The following is a 19,174-nucleotide window of genomic DNA, read 5'->3' as shown; positions in this document are numbered from 1 at the left end:
TCTTGGTGTGTGGATGTAGAGCGCACCAATAAGCCTAGAGCTGGCCCATGATTGTTTGATTTCTACTATACTGCCTGCTGTACAAGCACATTTTAACCCTTTAACCCCTTTACCCTCACGCAGCGCTCTGTGTGGCCTAAAGAACACATACTGTAATTTCGCTAAGCCTTGTGCACTGCCGAAAGTCTTTTGCACAAACAAGTAAACCAACCAATGAACACCCAGAGCCAGGCTCTTATAGAGGAGCTCCTGAACATCTAATAAAGCAGAAATGCCATAGGATGTTTTGGATGGATGTGCTGAAAGGAGTATACTGGATAGTGATCTGTAGGATAGGTTTCTTCTCAAATCCTTGTAGTCACCATTTAAGCTTTTTCCCTTTGGCCTCAAGACTGTTTCATACCCCCCTAACAGACGATATTGTGAACTTTGGCAGGAGGTATAGATATAAATTATATTAAGTCTCATGTGTTCCAGCCGTATTCTCCAAAGCGCCTAATGAGATGGAGTCCTCTCCTCTGTTGTGGTATTGCAGAGCCACTACAAAATTAGGTTTTTACACTGGCCTAAGACAAATATTACGTTGCAATCACACTAAGAGCTGATCTACTGCAATCCCATGGACAAACGCTTTCTCACACATAAATCCACACCAATGAAATAATTTGTAAGAACTGAAATACAGTACAGTAGAGTAGATCACTGTAGGAAGGTGGAAAGATCCTGAAAGTTAACTCCCTTATTCACTACAATCTCAGTGACATCCTCCTTCCACATCTCTCCCACATTCTCCTTTACCATTCCAACTAAAATCCAACGTCCCGTCACCTCTTTCTCCTCCAAAGTTGTAAAGTCATCATACTCCCTACCACTACCATATTTTGTAAAACTAAATATATGCACTCCTCTCCTCAAACAAAGACTCCACAAGAATAGCATATATTGCAATATAATAGCAATATAATTACAGTAGAGTAAAATTAAGAATACCAGTAGGCTAATACCAATACAGAAACACTACATATAAATATCAAATCTTTGTAGGTATTTTGTAAATCTATGAAAACAAAAAAAGTTTAGATACAAGCCAGATGATTCAAACAATTAATGGTTTCACTTAAACCATGAGTAAAGAAAATAAACTGAGGCAAAGCAAGAGATGTCTCAGTACTGATTCTGAGCTTACAGTACTGCACATGTGTCTGAAACTTCTGATTAGTTTGTGAATTACTTCTTAGTTTTAAACTGAATTTTATCTTGGTGTTGGAGCATTCAAGGCTTAGTTGCCATGATGAAGTGTTGCAACATACATTGTTTGCCATTCAGGTCAGAAAAAGTCAGTGAAAGCAGGATTTATGGTTACTATCTGTCTGCTATAGATAACTAAAAACAACTGGATTACAATAGGCTACTTTTGACTTTTGTCACAACAATAATGTCTCTCTTGATTGACTCTTTTGTATTGAATCCTCTTCCTTAGGCCCCCCTGAAATCTTTGGCGCCCCAAACCAACGGGGGCCCAAGAACCACTGCAGATGGGCATGCCAGCATTTTATTATTTCATGTCTATGTGTCTTATGGCAACACACAGAATGGAGACTATATAAAGAGGCCTGCAAGTGATTCAAATCTAAGTTTCAGGTGCTATCTATTTACAGCTCCACCTCGACATATTGATAAATAATGCCTCCCTCAAAATGTATAACCACCAAGGAATGTTTTAACATCCACAATTAGGAACTAAATAGTTACGACTGAACACAGGTCCACCGAGTAAAGTAAATCAAGACAAGAGTATATACAGTACAAATTAATAGATGGTGTTAACATTTGAAGCTCATCGGTGATGTTTCATGATTCCAGGGAGAATGTTATCAGGGAGACTCGGTAGGAGTCATATGATGAACTGTGTCTTAAGGAATTTAGGCTGGAATGGATTTAGAGTTTGTGTGTGTGTGTGTGTGTGTGTGTTTGTGTGCGTGCGTGTATGTGTGGAGTGTGTGTGTGTGTGTGTGTATGTGTGGAGTGTGTGTGTGTGTGTGTGTGTGTGTGTGTGTGTGTGTGTGTTGTGTGTGTGTGTGAGTGAGTGAGAGAGAGGTGGAGGGGACGAGAGAGGTGTGCGCATTTGTGTGTGTGCGTGTTCAAGAATTGGGGTGCACTTCTCTCTCCAAACCCTGGTGGGTTCCACACACTGACCACAGCAGCTGTTCTTTCACCAGTTCATGATGCAGTTTCTGTTCAAGGTCATGAAGTAGACCTGGCTGCTGCCTCCGGACCGCACAGACGCAAAGAACACCTGAGAACCAGCACAGGAACAAGGATATGCATGTCAGTACCATCTTTAAATTCAACCTTCTGACCTTGCTGTCCTGTATAAGTAACGCATATTTACTCAGTGAGAGAGCACATTCAACTTGTTAACTTGTTGTTTGTTAGTGTGTGTGTCTCTTACCTTGTCATTCCTCTCACAGAGGAACTTAAGCCTCTGAGCTCTTTTGTGCATAAACACTCCGTCCAGGTGGCCAGTCTCCACAGAGCGGATCTCGATGGCCTTCTCTCCCCAGCCCATGATCTGATTGGAGCAGATATGGGCTGCAGGACAAAGTGACATATTAGTGCAAAGCAACTTGCTTGATAAAGATGATTACAGATTCTGGGTTTGGTCTCATGTATGTCCACATGTAAATCTGTTTTGTGTGTATTCCATCCGTACCAACAGAGGTGGGCATCTCGCCCCACTGCAGCACCACATCCTTGATGATGCGTCCGTAGGTGTTGACGTACACGCCCTCGTCCTCGTAGCACAGCAGCATCTCCATGCCGTCAGAGCTGGGCAGGAACACAATTGCGTGTGGCATCACCTGGCTCTGGATCTGTTTGAGACGAGGACAGAAGGGATGAGCCAGGCTGCACACCTCCAAAAACACAGCTGTCTGACCACTAACTGTACAACTTACATGAACAGGGATATAAATGTCGTAGTTGTTTCCAGAGTCCACGTCGATGGCATGGAAACCAGCACTGGAGCCGTAGATAACCTTCAACCTCTGACCCTCCTCCACTGTCAGGTCAACCAGGCAAGGCCTGTGAGGGAGGTCTCCAAAAGACTGGGGGGGTGGGGGGGGCGGAGGAGAGTATGAGAAGATAAGCACTCTGAATGCTCTTCTGGTTGACTGGCCTGGAATAACTAACCCAGCTCACAGGAAAGGGGAGACTTACCTTGAAGGCCATGAATTTGTGATAAGGCTTGGGTGCCCAAGCATACACTTCCACTGCATTCTTCATAGCAATCACCAGGAACTTTATCCTCTCATATTTCACTGGATAGAATAACAACAAGGCCATTTGACATGAGATATTTGCAATCAATAATTCACAGTGCCAGGGAGGCAAATGCATTTATGAGAATTGGTGTGGGGTGGGCTAGACAACAATAACAAATAGTCTTCCATCACTCACCCACTTTGTAGTGCACACAGCCCTCCATCTCCCCTACAGTGGTCCAGCCTTGCTTCTTCTCTACCTCAGGGTCGTTGTGGAGGATCTTGTTCCTCAGCCAGGCCAGGTAGTACACACGCACCTTGTTCTTCTTGCCTTAATAGACACACAGAGGAAGATCAATTACTAAGGAGACTAATTATGAGTTATTTATGACTAGTTATTTACATTTATTTTCGTTGCACTTAAAATTCCCCTTTTGACCTGATCAAGACAGCAGCATCATGACATCGTACAATTTGCAATATACAGATACAAAAATAAATACTTTTCATGTGTTTTTGAAGTGCAAAATCAAAATGCAATACATACGCACTCTAAAGGCAATAGTACAATTTGGCATCTAGTATTTGGCATCCCAATAAAGAGAGTACTTTGATGCCACTATCAGAGACAGCAGTAACTGATTCGGCGGCTCCTCTGCAGTGAGAGCAGACGAGTGCTGAGTAGCACTAACGACCTGATATGGTGATGAGCAGGTTGAGGCCCTCCAGGACGTCCATCTGTTGGAACCTGCGGGAGTTGATAAGGGGGTAGACCTTGCCCTGCCCACTACGGTCCAGCAGCTTCAAACCGTTCTCTGTGCCCACCAGCAGGTTCACACCTGGGGACACACACACACAAACAAATTGCTTTTTCTTATTTGCACAAAATGAATCTAATTATTGCCCTCACTCTGACTGAGAATAATAATAATTTTGCTGTATACCTGTGTCGTTAAAAAGAATGTTCTGTTACTCCTCCTGTTTTATATAATCTTACAGATTTATAGCATATAATCATTTCCCCATCATAAGCTGCAGCAAGTCTACTCCCATGATATTTAATTTTGTTTAGAAGAGAAGTATAAACGCTGGCTGCAATGGAAAAAAAAGTGATGTAACCCATTGACTTTCTACCAGCTTATTTGAAGCCCTGGAAGTGGGATTTCTGCAGCAGACATGTTGTACTTTTGGAGCCAGTGTTTGCGCAGTAGAGTTAAAGGGTGAAGCAGGTGGAACCAGGGTGAAGCACCCAAGTGCAGGAAAGCCAGCCCACTTTGTCTTATATGGTCATAACACAAACCCGCATGCAGCCGTGGTTGCTGCTGCCAACCTGACAATCTCTTTCCATGCAACCAACCTAGTTTCTTGCCAAACATAGCTGTCTTCCATTGGTGCATATTGTGGATATATTCTATATCTAGATATGGAAAATACAAACAACATTTACCATCCGTTGTTGGCCTGGCTTCCTGCTCTCTAAACATCACATCTCAACCCTGCTATCATACAGAATCCTAACTGTCAAGGCCAAACAAACCGACCAGCAGGGTAATAAGTGTCGGACAATTTGACACATCTGACAACTAAAAAGTGTCAAGTCTGTCTTGCACACACTAACAAACACATGCACGCAGTGTGGTACATAGAAACATCAGTTTCACTTTTTTTTTCCCCATGATGGACCAGATAGATAGGAGTCGGTTAAGCCAATTAACCAGCTGTGATAACAGGAGAGGAGCTGCAATGCTCGCTCTTAAGAGGTTATTCATTAAAGTCGCACAATGTCAATCATTTGTAGCCACACCAGTGCATCCAAACCCAATTTCCAGGTCGCATTATTTCAATTTTGATCACATTTATGACCAGAGCCCCGGTGAGGCTGACGCAGCTTTGATTTCTGTGTCAAGATGTTGTCAAGATGTTGAGCTGGGGCCTCAACACCCAGAAGAAAAGCAAGTGAAAAGCCCACAAACATTAGAATTTGTTCTCACTACTGAGAACCTCACCATAAGGGGAGATATTAGAGATGTAATATATTTGATAGATAGATATTAGGCAGACACAGAAGAAAGGCCTTAGTTCTTGACTTGGTGGGTGGGTGGGTGGACTTTCCAGTTGTTCTGCAGAGAGTAACAGAGGCACCATCTCTCCCAGGACTTGACTGACTTCAAATGCCAAGGCCAGTTTTGGCCCCTTGGTTGTAAGCATGTGAAATTCTAGTAGGAATTTGTGAAAATGCCTTTGAATCCCTAGTGATTGTGGATATGTCCATACGACCTTCCAATAATCTGACTGATTTCACAGTACTCCGTTTTAAATCACAGTATGGTTACTCCAATGATAACCATATTTGACGTAATATAGTTGGCTTAAGGCGTTTAGCTTGATCTAACCTACTTGCATGTATTGGTGTACATGTAAATGGAGTCTAACAATAAAAGGGCTCCAGTTTAAATGTGGATATGATAACATTTCTAAGAACAGATTCCAGTCTCACCCCAGAGAGCAGCACACAGGATCTCAGAGTTGAACCTCTTCTTGTACTTGCGAATCTCCGGTGTGTCGTTGGGGGGGCGCGTGTTGGTGGGATTTACATTCACCATGGAACCTTTCCTCACCTCCATTTTCAGCTGCTCAAACCTGGAGCCTATACCTGGAAGCAGCAGCGGAGATGGCTAGATTAGTGAGGGCAATTCAGTTCAGGTGATTTTTGTTCTTCTCTCAGGACTTCAGGCTTTCTGGACACAAATCTTTTAACATATAACAAACTCCAAACGGAGGTTGATGCAAGTCTGAAAAGCTTCTGACTCACCGCTGATAGATATGTTGTCCCCTGTGCCCCCTGGTGATTGGTACATGCCCAGATCCACAAAGGTGGTGAAGGAGGACTTGCCAGACGCCTTGACCAAACCTCGGGACTGATACTGGTGGAGCAGAGAAGCAATACAAGTAATACAGCGTCTGTTAGGAAACTTCGGCCCTGTCCAACATGTCATGTCAGTGACCATGTAGCCATTTTTAGTTCTGTCTTTCCAAATAGTCTCACCTACATCTGTCTTTCCAAATAGTCTCACCTACATCTGCCTTCAGTTAAGTCTAGCCTACATTTTCATTAATTTAATTGATCTAAGATTTCTGATGGACAAGCCGATAACAAACTGAACTGATATTCATAAAATTCTTTGATCTGGGTGGAACTTGTACCAGACGTTATGGCTGGAAAATTTACATTTTTCAGAAATTGAGTTTTTGCCAGTGATTATTGGCTAACTGAAACCCTGACGAGTACATAACGCATTCAAGGGATAGATGAGAAATTTAAGACTGATATATTTAGCAACAGAAAAACTTACATCATACACAGAGTCCTTCCCAGGGGAAGAGTGAGTGGCTGAATCAGTGGGTGAGTGGGAGGGCTGCACCACATCTGGCAGGTTAGTGTATCCATTATGGCTCCGCTTCTCTGGTGTCTTTCAGGCAAAAGAGAAACACACACACAAACACAGCGCCATGTATTACCAAACCTTATGAACAGTTTTATCTATGCTTCTCCATTGCACCAATGACCACCTGAAATATGAAATGAACTGCTTGAGTTTGGGTAGCACACCACAGCAACTACAAGTTGTGAAGTAACAGTTGTAACCAAGCTTGTTTTCAAGCCAACTTTGTGTTCTTAACACTAGAAGAGCCAGCCAATTTGGGTAGGCAGTAGGAGGCCGGCCACCCATCAGTGGACAAAACCTGCTCTCATTCCAAGTTTTAGCTTTTTTCAAATGTTTCAAATTTAAATTAGATAGCTTGTATGGAAGAATTCTACACCCCTTGATTTATATCAACAATGACACTGATTATTGTCTCATTGACTACTTATTACCAGTGGGGACATCAGCAGTTTGGATGGCTGGAGGAGGGTGTGTTTGAGGTAGAGAAATAATAATGAGGCAGTTCTTGCAATGGCACCACTTTACTCCAAAATGAACATAATTATGGATCCTTAGCCTCACTTTCATTGTGGGGAAAAACAAGACACGTGGACAAGAGCACATTATCAGAAATAGACAAATAAAATAAATTAAATTCACCCTTACAAATGTATAATTGTTTTCATAATTACCAAAAATATAGAAAACAAATTTAAAAAGGACAGACTGCTAAACATAAGTTGTTGCAATCAAAACAAAAAATTGAGCAAGAGTATTTGATAACTAAATCTAGGAAAGGTGCAGAAATCGATGTGTGATATATTTTATTATTATTTATATAAAACCGTATTCAGAATTTTGAATTCAGATGGCAGAAGCTAAGCCTAACAGCTGAGAATCAGTCTGCACAGAGTGTCAGAGTCACTCTCCGTGGAAAAATGTATCAAGATTTTACTTACTGGTAGTATGTTAAAAACATGTGGAAAATATATGTGCCATCTGTCACCCTTACCTCTCAGCACAATGTAGGCCGTGTCTTGTTTAGTCTTACTAATTCCTAATTTCACCAGGACAATCTACACCCTCCATTTTACTTCAGTTAAAACCGTATCTGCACCACTCAGTAGCAAATGCAGAATGTCTTATTTGCACAGTGTGATAAAATGTGATCCCCAAACAGTAATATTTATTGCCCAATCTAGTAGGCTACATAATCATGGAATGCAACTGTATTTCTGTGCTGTGGGTAGATGCCACGCTGTGGGTGGGACTGGTTCAGAACATGAGATTGCTTTGTACGTGCTATGGCAGACAGAAAACCTAATTATGTGTGCAACCGATCAAAATGGTCTGTGAATGTAGGGGTGTTTTTTTTTTTTTTTTTTTAAATGCAAGATGAATTAATATCTTTACCCAATACACAGTAATGTAAGTCTGTGTTGCTCAGATCAAATATTTAATACAAACTTCAACATTGAAAATACAAAAAAAATATTGCACATTAGTGGAGGTGACTCATTTTGCACATTCAACTCATCAGGAGCCACTTGCAGTATGTATGCTGTCTGTCACTGAATCATACTGCTGTCTCTCCAAATGTCTTACAGCTATGTGCCAATTTAACACAGGTAGGCGATATAATGAATGAAAACCAAAAATAATTTCACAGGAAAACACAGTTTAAACATTATTGATAGGTGACATTATTGATGAGTTACCATGGCGCACGCTTACTAGGGAGGAAAAAACATAGCGCCTTCAGACAGTATTCAATGGACACGTTTGTGGTGTTGCAGCTCAAATTTAAAACTGATTGATATTTTTTGTCAATAATCCACACAAAATCACCACATCATGATAAAGTGGAAACCATGTTTTTAGAATTTTTTACGATTTTATAAAAAATTAAATCCAGAAATCTAAATCTCTTATTCCTAATTTAATTCTGAATTCAGGCTGCAACACCACAAAATGCAGAAAAAGTCTGAGTTGAACACTTTGGGAAGGCACTGTAAGATACCCAGCATCATTTATTCCTAAGGAAGTTCTGGAAATTAGAGTTGGAATAGCAATGTAAGTGAATTTCTAATGAAGCATTATAGTGTATTTGGCTGGCTGAATCAACTTGCATCAAACCCTCCTCCTTTTTTCAGTTTAACCCATTATTTGATTATTTATTTCATGCCTATTATGTTAATGTTTGTATATTCATGTTCATATATTCATATTGTGTGCTTTACCACTCCCAATTCATATGCATGTAATTATTACATGTAATTATTATATGTATAACATACATGTATGTATGTATGTATGTGCTTCTTCATTAGGAAGTATTGTGTTAAAGGAAAAATCCACCCTTGGATAGAGTTAGATATCATCAATGTGTAATGTTCCGAGTATTCCAGGAGTTATTTTGGGTTTTAGATTTTATTCATCACAGTAATTTCAATCATCACAGTAATTTAATGTAATTTCATCACAGTCATTTTTCGGTGTACCCACTTTCCCCTCTAACTGCCTCATCTACTTCAGTTAGTGATTTCCTACATTTCATAGAATGCCTTTGGACAAGCCCCTGAGAAGGGGTTTCGCTGTGCCGTGTATCTGTGGGTGGAGAGAGCGATAGCAATGGCGACAGCATAGTGAGTTTTTCCAGTGGAAAAAAAGGTGAGAATGGAGAGAGAACAATGCCGTGGTTGCTGTGCCCAGTTGTTCAAATTACAAAAAAGCAGCCGTCGAGAGCATTATATTTCACACGCTACCGACGACTGATCTGCAAAGACACAAGCTGTGACTGCTTTTCTTTATGGTCTATTGAAGCAACTGTTGGTGGAAAGATTGGTGTCTTTGCCTCTTACAATGGATTTCTCCCTGTATGACTGCTGAACGTTGGAGCAAAATGGTGAGTCTAGAAAGAAGCTCTTGCTCTTTGATTCTGAGGGACTGACACCAAAACCTGAGGTTTACTGGTGATGTTTTATTTTTATTTATTTATTTAACAGGGACAATGCACATTAATCAACATTCCAGGTTCCACATCAATGTAAATGTGCCAGAGTTAGCTAAGGAGCTAATTTTGATCCTGGGCAGCTTGTCACAAATCAATGACAATACAACAATACAATAAAATACATAAATACATTACTGACATTACATAAAAAACAATGACAAACTATAAGAGCAGTGCCAGAGATGGTTTTAGATAGTCGTCGCCAATTGCTGTTTGTTTAACATTACTGTTTAACATTACAGTCACTGTAAAGTTTAAGCGTCCTTACATATATAAATGACTCACCCTCTGCACCAGCATGGTCTGATCCCCGTAGCCTCCCGCCTGTTCCCCCTCTCCTCCTTCGCCCTCTTCCTCATGAACCACCATGGTGTTGACCGAGTCAGTGTCTGCATCCCTGTGACTGAAACAAAGCCTTTTAAAAGCAAAGTTCACCAATAAAAATAAATACAAGTCTCCTCCTCCTGAATGTCACTCTTTGTAGACGTTACTGACCGATCTGTGGGGCTCTCTTCCTCCTCTGCTCCCTCGCCACTCTCGCTCTCCTCACTACTCTCGCTGCTGTCCGAAGAGGAGGAATAATCATTGGCCTTAACTGGGGGCCTTGGCTGCTCCTCAGCACGCTCCTTGGCATAGAGGCCATGGTCCTGCACACACACACACACACATACATTTATTTTAGACAGCATTTAACAAAATATTTCAACACACTTTACAGTACAAAAAAGTTACAAATGAGCATCAAATTAATACAAATGAGCAGCAGTAATATTTACAGTAAAGACAATCCAAACACAAATGAAGCATATTATGGGCAGGATGAGCTGAAAAGTTGAATTTTGAGTCTATGCATAAATTGGGACCATTTCAAATTTTCTGACAAACGTAGAAAAAAAAAAAAGAGTTACACACGAAAGATGTGTGTGGAAGATAGGTGAAGACAGCGTAAAGCATGCAAATCTCCCTGCATACACAAGGACTACAGCTGCAGCAGGCTTCTACAACCTCATGACACCCATGCATGGACATGGGGCATTCCACAACACACAAACATACACACCAAGAGATAGAGATAGCAAGCACAGTGATACTAACCTCTCCTATAGCTCTCTTGTAACTCTGTACATTGAAGGTAGAGTGAACAAATAGGGTTTTGAGAGGAGGAGAAACATGGAGGGAAACGGAAATGGTGTGGAGTAAAAAAAAAAAAATGCGTAGGGAAGGTTACGCAAATACATAATGTGGAAAGAGAGAAAACCTTAAGTTAGCATACTTACAGGAGATCAAAATGGCCACATGTTAAAGTTATGCTTTTTGTTTTAAATTGCAGATCTGGGCAATATTAGGAGGTTCCAGACACTCATGCAGACATCTCAGAACTAGTTTTCAAAGTGAGGGAGAAGAGAGAGAGCCAGTATAATATCTGGTAAAAAACTATTTCTTACAGCAGGACGACCGGGGCGGGAAGAGGTGCGAGATTCCCCAGGCTTATGACGGCCATCGTGGGAAAGAATGGGTGAATCCATTTTGGAGGAACCTGAAAATAACAGTGTCATACAGTGTAGTTATGCTGTTGAAATCTGACTTACTGCAAAGACAGTCTGCAGAGGAATAGCATTAGGGAGGTAGGGACTCACTGAGGATGCGGTGCCTCTCTAGGGAGCCAGTCTGGGGCAGATTGGATACGATGCTCATACTGTCTCCTCTCTCCCAGCGATCATTGCGGCTGAGATCTGGGTTGCTGCCACAGTTGAGGATACAAATCAGTTACATCAACTCATCATCAAATATAGCACCATTTAAGGAGCATTAATTTAAGGACATATCTGATCAAATCATTTGGCTGTGTTTAGTACCTGGCTCTCACTGGATGCCTTATGCCAGAGCTAAGGTTGGTGTTGAGAGCCGTGGCAATGGAGGCCGTCCTCTGGGGGATCTGAGAATGACAACATCATGGCCTCACACATTGACCAGTTGTTTTGCAAATACGTTAGGAAATGACCCAGGATTTATTGTGTTTAAACCTAATGACACCCTTTACACCTGGCATTAACATATGTCCTAGGTGACTGGGGTTTGCTCGGTGTGACAATACAATATACAATACAAACACAGGGTGTAAATGCACCCTCGAGACGCATTGAAGATCTGATCACACAAACCACCTCTGGAGATGCTCAGAGATTAATTTGATAGTATATAATAATGATCAACTAGTCAATCAGCACTTTCTTCAGGGCAGCAGCGTTGCCACCCCAGGTTCAAACACATGAGAGCACGGCGTGAAATTAACACCGGCCAAATGTGGGTGACTTTGAGCAGTGGCTAGTAATATTGTCCCACCAGCCACTGAGACGGGTGAGCAACGCTTGCCCAAACTCAGGGAAAAAATAATAATAAAAAGATTTTAAAAACAATCAGCAGTTAGCAGACCTTTTACGAAGCATGCTCCCACAGTGACGCTTATGCACTGCCCTCTATTTACGTCCAATATGCCTTTTTTTCCTTCCCACGACCACTCCTGAGAATCATACTTAGCGATGTAGCTTCAAAACAAATCGTTCCGATATGAAATCTCTTTACCAAGGAAAACATTAAAAAGGGCAGGCACTGAGCTACTTCCTGGTATGTGAATATGCAGCACACCAGCCTTGAGCTGGTTGATGCTTGTTTGACTTCTATTGTACAGCCTGCTGTACCACCGCATACTGCATTTCCCTTATGCAGGGCTCTTGGGGCTCTGCAGCTGAAACAGCACACTGTATACTGTATACTGTAATTCCCCTAAGCAGTGTGCATCACCAAAAAGTGTTACACAAGAACGAACCGACACACAGAGCCCAGCTTCTATATAGGTCCACCTAATAACATTTAAAGAAGTTCAGTTCTGCTCTCTGCGCTCTCTTGAAAGCATTAGATATAAGCAGCTTCTTGTCATATTATCAATATTATTTTCATATTTGTTCCATCGTTAACAACATCCTTGAAAAAACATACATGAACTGCAGTTTATAAACATGTGTGGCTTATGTTTTCCATTAACTACAGCTTATAACATGGTTTTAAAAAGTGGCTGGTAAAAAAATGTGAGTGGCTGGTAGAATTGAGGAATCTACCAGACAGTGGCTAGTGGATCAAAAAGTTAATTCCTCACCCTGCAAAACAGTTAAAAGAAGGCAACTCAGGCAAAAAAACACATCAAATATAGTAGTTCCTAGATGAACATACGAAGGTCAGTGCTTCTGATTGGAAATTCCAACTCTCCTTGGGTATTTGTCAGGTATCTGTTGGCACCTCTGTTGGTACCTTGCCTTCCCCTGTTGGAGGCGGTGGCTGTTTTGTTATGGGAGTGCAAAAAAATTCAGCTGTTGAAGGTTAGAAAATTAACCAGTTAGCTAGTGAACTGCATATTTCCAAAAGCTGAAGTAACCATGACTGCAGAGAGGAATGCAACTGTGAAAAATGTAATGACTTTCAACCACATTTTTATCGGAGTCCACACTTCAGCCATCCTTGTATGAACCATAATAAACTGCTACAGAGATTTTGCAGAGAAGACGAGAACAAGCTGCCGCCGTGAGTCTTACCGCTCCACCCGGGGGAAGATGGAGGGGAGAAGCTCAGGCTAACAGTGACGTGGTGCTGCCGGATAATTGCACAGCCTTGTCCACAGAGAAGTTCAGGCTCCGGTTAGGTAAAGAACGTGTAGTTGTGACACCAGGCACCAAGGACGGGAGCAAGGACAGGCATGTTTGGTTTATTTTTCTCTTTCTATTTACCATTTCTCCTTGCCAGCTATTGCTAGGCTAGTCCAGCTAAATTAGCTAGCTTACTGTGCCAAGCAAACAGTGTTTTTCGCACCTCACCTTCCTCAGTTGCTGCTCCCCTTTTTTGAATTAGCTGGACCCTGACACAATGTTATTGGTCTAGGGGTGTGTCTAGTGCTCAATTTAACCAGCCAGCACTGCAAACTGATTGTCAGGATACACATGGATAGGGAACAAGTGTGACAAGGAGTTCGTCAGTTGGAAGTAGATATTAAGAGAGGAAGCGATGTGCGCAGCAATCTGCATTTTGGCGAGGGAAAGAGAAGACAGACTTTAATGTGTAACAAAGAGACACACTTTAATGCCAGGTGTAAATGTAATGCAGCTAAATCATATTCGGAGAGAAGCTGAAGTTAATGCCAGGTGTGAAGGGGGGCTACAGTTTAGATTCTATACCTACTGTTGAGCCAAAGTCTGCTACTAGTATGTGAGGATCTCACCTTGGGTGGCAGCTCCACATCTGGCAGGCGGATCCAGGGGCCGCGGTCCTCTCTGATTGGGTGTGCCTGTGGTGCAGGGATCTCAGAGGTGGGGTCAGAGTTTTGACGCACCAGCTCTCGGGAGTGGATGGGGCGGGGTGTGGGGGTAAGGGAGGGGTCCTGGGTGGGGAAGGCGGACATGGTCTTAGTGGGCTGGTCACAGAGGGACTGGGAGCGGGGGACAGGGGCAGCATAAGGCTTCAGTGGAACCAAGTGAGCCATCTGGAACTGCAGAGGGCAGCAGCAGCAGCGAATCAGGAAGGGCGGAGGCCAGAGTGGAAGGAAGAATGCAAAAGCCATTCGCAGAAGCGGGCCAAAGTGGGGAAGAATGCAGAGTGTGTTTGTATTTTAAGACGATAGAATTTTAGATATGTGGGAAGGAATTAATTACAGATCGGTAGAGAGGGAAAGGAGGAAAAAGAAGAAAAAGGGGGCGTAAGTAAAGGTAGGATTCTCAGGTAGTGCAGCTCAAGAATATAGATGAGAAAGGCATAAACAGTCTTATCTATCACTATTTTCCTCACACTCCAAATGTTAAGAGGTTCTAATCAATTGAATTCAAAACACTTGCAAACACACACACACCTTGCCCTGCCCCCCCTGGGGTTCAACAGGCCTCTGCATCGGTGGGGTTTGAGCAGACTGGACCGCTCCTGATTGGCTGATAGAGTCAGAGCGTGATTGGATGGCAGTGTCAGAGACAGTGGTGCAGATTTTGGGTGAGCCCTGTCTATTGAGCTTACTGCGCTCCTCCACCTAAAATGAAGAGGACAAGAACAGGAAGAATATATCAAACTATCTCTGTAAGGCAATGTGCAGACTGTGGTGTGTAATGCTTCAGATACAGGTAATGTTGCTACCTCGCGTGCCCAGGCAGGCTTGTTGTTGGGCTCCAGGTTTTTGTTATAGTGGTAGAGCTGGGGCTTCTTGTCTTGCTGCTGTTGTTGCAGAGACACCAGGTAGGCATGCTCCTGCTGCAGTTGCCTCTGTAGCCGCTCTGACTGACGCTGCTCCTCCAGCTGCTTACGCTTATACTCCTGAGTAAACAAACACACAATGCAGTCAAGAAACTGCTTACCTCACACTGGACACAGTACACCTTTTATGCCTTTTAGAACATTTATGCCAGGTCATGACCAAACACATGTCTGTAAACAGTTGCACATTCACTCAAACCACAGACAGGGATTTTAATTTTTAGCTGACCACCATTGTTTTCGTCGACTGAGATAATAACTGTCTTGGGTAGATTTTATCATCTGTAGGTGTAGTCCTATTTTTAGCACAACAGTCAGTTACCGACCCACATCAAAAGAATATTGATCTCTGTCTGTAGCTCCAAATTTCCATGCTGTATATTAACTAGACTGTCTAAAAGTCAGTTGATTTATTGGTTTTTCATTGTGAATTGTAGCCTACGTGGGTCTCCCAACCTTTTGTTGGCCAGTGCATTCATAATAAAAGAGAAATGAAAGACATGAAAGAGTTTTAATTGTGAGTCACACAAATGCAGACTCGCGTCCAATATGCCTCCATGCAACAGAAGAGACGAAAACATGACATGCAATGCACTGGATCTTCTTGTGATTGTGTAAATTTATCATTCAAAGTAACATTTGATGAGCACAAACAATATTGAGTTCACAGAATCAAAATCAATTTTCCCATTGAGTTGAGTGTTTGTTATCGTTTGTTAGTGCATATTCATTATTATTAGCTTAAATTTTAAATGACTTAACATATAACAGCTACAAAGCGCTCCAACTCACATCAGAGATCATGGCCTGATGAAGATGACGATGCTGAGGAAAAGGTTGTGTGGGCTGCTCTGCTCTGCCCTGTTGCCACCGTGACCCCGATAAGTGGCAAGAAAACAGATGGATGGATTCATACATAACAGGTATTCAACTTCAAGGAAAAAGTGATTTTCATTCTGTGAACCTTGTTTTTAATATTGTTGATACTCTCACCCTTTAATATTCAATGCAAAATTGTCTGCAATAATAAGGTAATACAATCCATTTAAGTTCAACTTTTGAAAATCTATGTTTTGGACTCCCATCTGTCACAGGCAATCACGCAATCTAACTTTCAGTTAAATCTCTTTGACTGAACACATCAGTCAGTTTTTGCCATCATGACGATTGATCGTGTTCACAATTTCATCACTTAATTCACTTTAAAGCTTGACGTAGCTTCAGTTCTCTGGGAACACTGCTGTCCAACGCACATATACAGGGCCAGTGTAATTTCGACAGTTAAACCCAAAAAGCGATTAAAACACGTCCTCAACACTAACACTCACACTGCTCAAGTACTGGGATGCTGCGTTCAGTGCATACTGGATGTTCGGTAAATGCAATCTGCTGACTGGGAACAAACGTTCATGTCAACCTTCTAGTGGTAATTACAAGTAGAATATGTGGGAATTTTTGTGGGCTGTTAACTCCCACCTGGTGTCACAAATTTAGGAAGTGTGTCAATACAAACGGTAAACACAGCAGTCCACCAAGTCATCAGTCCAAGGTATTAATATCTAAATGATCAGCTATATCCACACTAATACAATCAACCGTACCTAAGAAAAGCAAGAAATATCTACTGTAGTTTGTTTATGGTTAATTATATATATATTTTCAATAATTCATAAATACAAATGTTTTATTCAGTTTTTGGGTTCAACTGTTGGAGACTGCGTTTGCCCTGTGTGTGTGTATTGGAGAGCAGCGCTCCCAGTGAACTGAAGCTATGTCAAGCTCTTCAGTGAAGTAAGTGATGAAATACTGAACACAATCAACTGTCATGATGGCAAAAACTAAGAAAATAAGGCCCAGGTTGAAATAGCTGGATTTATCCTTTAAGCAATAGCTTTGAGATATTAGAGGACAGTGTGGGGGCTGCACCCCTACTCTGCACCAAACAGAGAGCATCTACATCAAGGAGGTGGGCATCTACCGACTGTATCTGACTATTTTGTTAAAACTACATGCAGAGCTGTTAAAATCTGACAGTGACAGTTATCGTCTCAGCTGGCCACAAGCAAAAAAAGTGAAACCTTTGCATTACATGAAGCCAAATACCCAAAGCATGAGCAGACATGGAAGGGTCGCTGCAGTGTGTTTTGGCAAAAACAGATATCGTTAACAACTCATATTGTATATTGTATACACATATAGTATATTTAAGTGCCAATCAATCACCTTTAATAATGAGAGGTACGACAACCAAAAGGAGAATATGGTAACCACTGCAGTCAAGAGCAAGAAATCTTAAGTAGTGAGGAGGAGTTACCATAAGCAGTGCCTGCTCCTGAAGCAGCTGCTGCTGAAGGATTTCTAACTGTCGCTGTTCTTCTTCTAACTTATGTCTGATAAACTCCTAAGGAAATTGGTTAAGAAAGCAAGAATGAAAGGAACAGAAGTGGAAAAGACAGATGAAAATAGATGGAGAGGGGGGAGGAGGGGGTAGAAGATAGAAGCGGAAACAGTTATGTAATGTCATTCCAGTATCAACAATTGAAACTGCGTGTTCTGATAAAATTCTACAATGCTGGCATTGCATTTATATGTTTAGTGACAAGACCTGTACTATCCCTGCTAAGTAATTGTAATAGACACAAAAAAGTTACCATACTAATATAAAATCAATATATTGCACTACATGGTGATTGTGATATGATGCCAGACTCTGTGTTACCAAGGGTAGACTGGAAACGGAGCATAAGAGACGCAGAGAGCTCACCCACAGAAAACTCATCTCTGAATAAATACACTAATTTAGATCCTTGCTGCTATGGCAACCTACTCATGGAATTTCACCACCAGAGCGACTTGCACAGGGTTGCTGACGGACACACCCACACCTCTCACAGATTGGCTGATTGCAGCCCTACATGTCCTGTGGTTGGTTACCTGCTCCCTCTCAGCCAGCCTTCTATCCTCCTCTCGTCTCATATCGTCAAGTCTCCGATGGGGACCTTTTTCTTGCTGCCTCACCATCTCTCGCTCTTTTCTCTGTTGCTGGGAGAAAAGGGTGACAGGAAAAAGAGAAATGAGCATAGAGGCTATGTTTGCACAAGGGAATTTATAATGGATAGCTTGCTTATGAGCAAACCCTCCCTTGTTTTTGTGCAGAGAGCTGGACAAAGCAGAAATAAAGGGAGAGGGGAGACGGGGCAGAGAATAGCAGTTGTGAGTCACACACACACACACACACACACACACACTGCAGCCTCTTCTGAGAGTGTTACTCTGATTCAAACTCTTGGTCAGTTATTCATTTTTGACAGCGACAGGGAGCAGTTTTATCTGCTTTTTCAAAGGACATTAAAACAACTCTCTTTATAGAGGCTTGCTCTTTGTGGTGCAAAGAGAACCTCCCACCTGGTAATGACACACAAAACACTCCAAACTCATGTCCACTTGCCTGTTGTTGTCAGTTCATCATTAATAACTGTTGAACAGAGGGGACAGGTAAGATAGTGGAGGAGGTCGGATAGGGGAGTAAAATCCTTACTGCAGTGGAATACCTCACCACTGCACTGATAGTTTGGGCATGGACATATAAAACTAACTTAATGGATTTTTGAATATCAAAATTATTAAAATTCCCTGTCAATGCTGAGAATACTTTAATGTAGGCTTTCCAGAAATATAAGATAACAATGAAGAACAAATGAAAACCAACAGAATTGTCTCCTTCTCTTCAAGGTCTAACAGGGAGCTTTTGTAGGTCTAAATCCTATTTTCCCAAGTTCATATTTCATCTATAAATTGCAAGTAAATCATGACAAGATAACAAAGGATATTTATTGGGTATTTCAACTACAGAATGGAGAGTGATCTTTAGTGTGAAGAGGGTTGCCTCTTTCAAATCCCACACAGTTTTTTGTAACATTTTCACATCTACTGAGACTGTCAGCCCACAAATAATCTGATTGACAATGTTGAACTGTAATGTGTTAACCCTAAAAATGAAACCGCGGCATAGACTCAAAAACCTCTGACTGTTATTCTCCTCCTTCTCTCGTCCATCAATATCTGCTCTACAGCCTCTGTCTTTGGTTATCCAGTCAAACAATGACATGGTTCTACGATCAGTGCAAAATTACAATCCAACACAAAACAGGATGGACTGACAGAGTAGTATGTTGACAAAATCTCAGACA

At 41.8% G+C, this 19,174-nt stretch overlaps 1 protein-coding gene across 7 annotated transcripts in view; it reads right to left on the bottom strand.

Moving 5' to 3' along the window:
- Positions 1-2,072: 2,072 nt before the first annotated feature.
- mink1 (misshapen-like kinase 1) overlaps positions 2,073-19,174 on the bottom strand; it is a 34,901-nt gene continuing 17,799 nt past the window's right edge. Inside the window, exons 12-33 of one of the 7 annotated variants that reach the window (XM_071534880.1) lie at positions 17,919-18,026; positions 17,299-17,385; positions 15,777-15,845; positions 14,868-15,044; positions 14,593-14,763; positions 13,969-14,235; positions 11,558-11,637; positions 11,339-11,442; positions 11,147-11,238; positions 10,797-10,820; positions 10,197-10,348; positions 9,987-10,104; positions 6,617-6,733; positions 6,076-6,187; positions 5,761-5,916; positions 3,959-4,102; positions 3,460-3,594; positions 3,220-3,320; positions 2,958-3,107; positions 2,714-2,873; positions 2,453-2,592; positions 2,073-2,296 (exon numbers count right to left, since the gene is read on the bottom strand). In XM_071534880.1, the coding sequence (XP_071390981.1) occupies positions 2,213-2,296; positions 2,453-2,592; positions 2,714-2,873; positions 2,958-3,107; positions 3,220-3,320; positions 3,460-3,594; positions 3,959-4,102; positions 5,761-5,916; positions 6,076-6,187; positions 6,617-6,733; positions 9,987-10,104; positions 10,197-10,348; positions 10,797-10,820; positions 11,147-11,238; positions 11,339-11,442; positions 11,558-11,637; positions 13,969-14,235; positions 14,593-14,763; positions 14,868-15,044; positions 15,777-15,845; positions 17,299-17,385; positions 17,919-18,026 (2,748 nt within the window). In that variant the 3' untranslated portion in view covers positions 2,073-2,212. Of the gene's footprint in view, positions 2,297-2,452; positions 2,593-2,713; positions 3,108-3,219; positions 3,321-3,459; positions 3,595-3,958; positions 4,103-5,760; positions 5,917-6,075; positions 6,188-6,616; positions 6,734-9,986; positions 10,105-10,196; positions 10,349-10,796; positions 10,821-11,146; positions 11,239-11,338; positions 11,443-11,557; positions 11,638-13,968; positions 14,236-14,592; positions 14,764-14,867; positions 15,045-15,776; positions 15,846-17,298; positions 17,386-17,918; positions 18,027-19,174 lie in introns of all 7 variants that reach the window. The other 6 variants (XM_071534883.1, XM_071534885.1, XM_071534879.1 and 3 more) reach the window with 6 other exon arrangements.

This window comes from Centroberyx affinis, unplaced genomic scaffold, assembly GCF_046629955.1.
Source record: "Centroberyx affinis isolate AG114_WGS23_722 - 3 ecotype Tasmania unplaced genomic scaffold, CSIRO-AGI_Caff_v1 ptg002635l_1, whole genome shotgun sequence".
Lineage (NCBI taxonomy): Eukaryota > Metazoa > Chordata > Actinopteri > Beryciformes > Berycidae > Centroberyx > Centroberyx affinis.
This window is presented reverse-complemented; position numbering and strand designations above follow the sequence as displayed.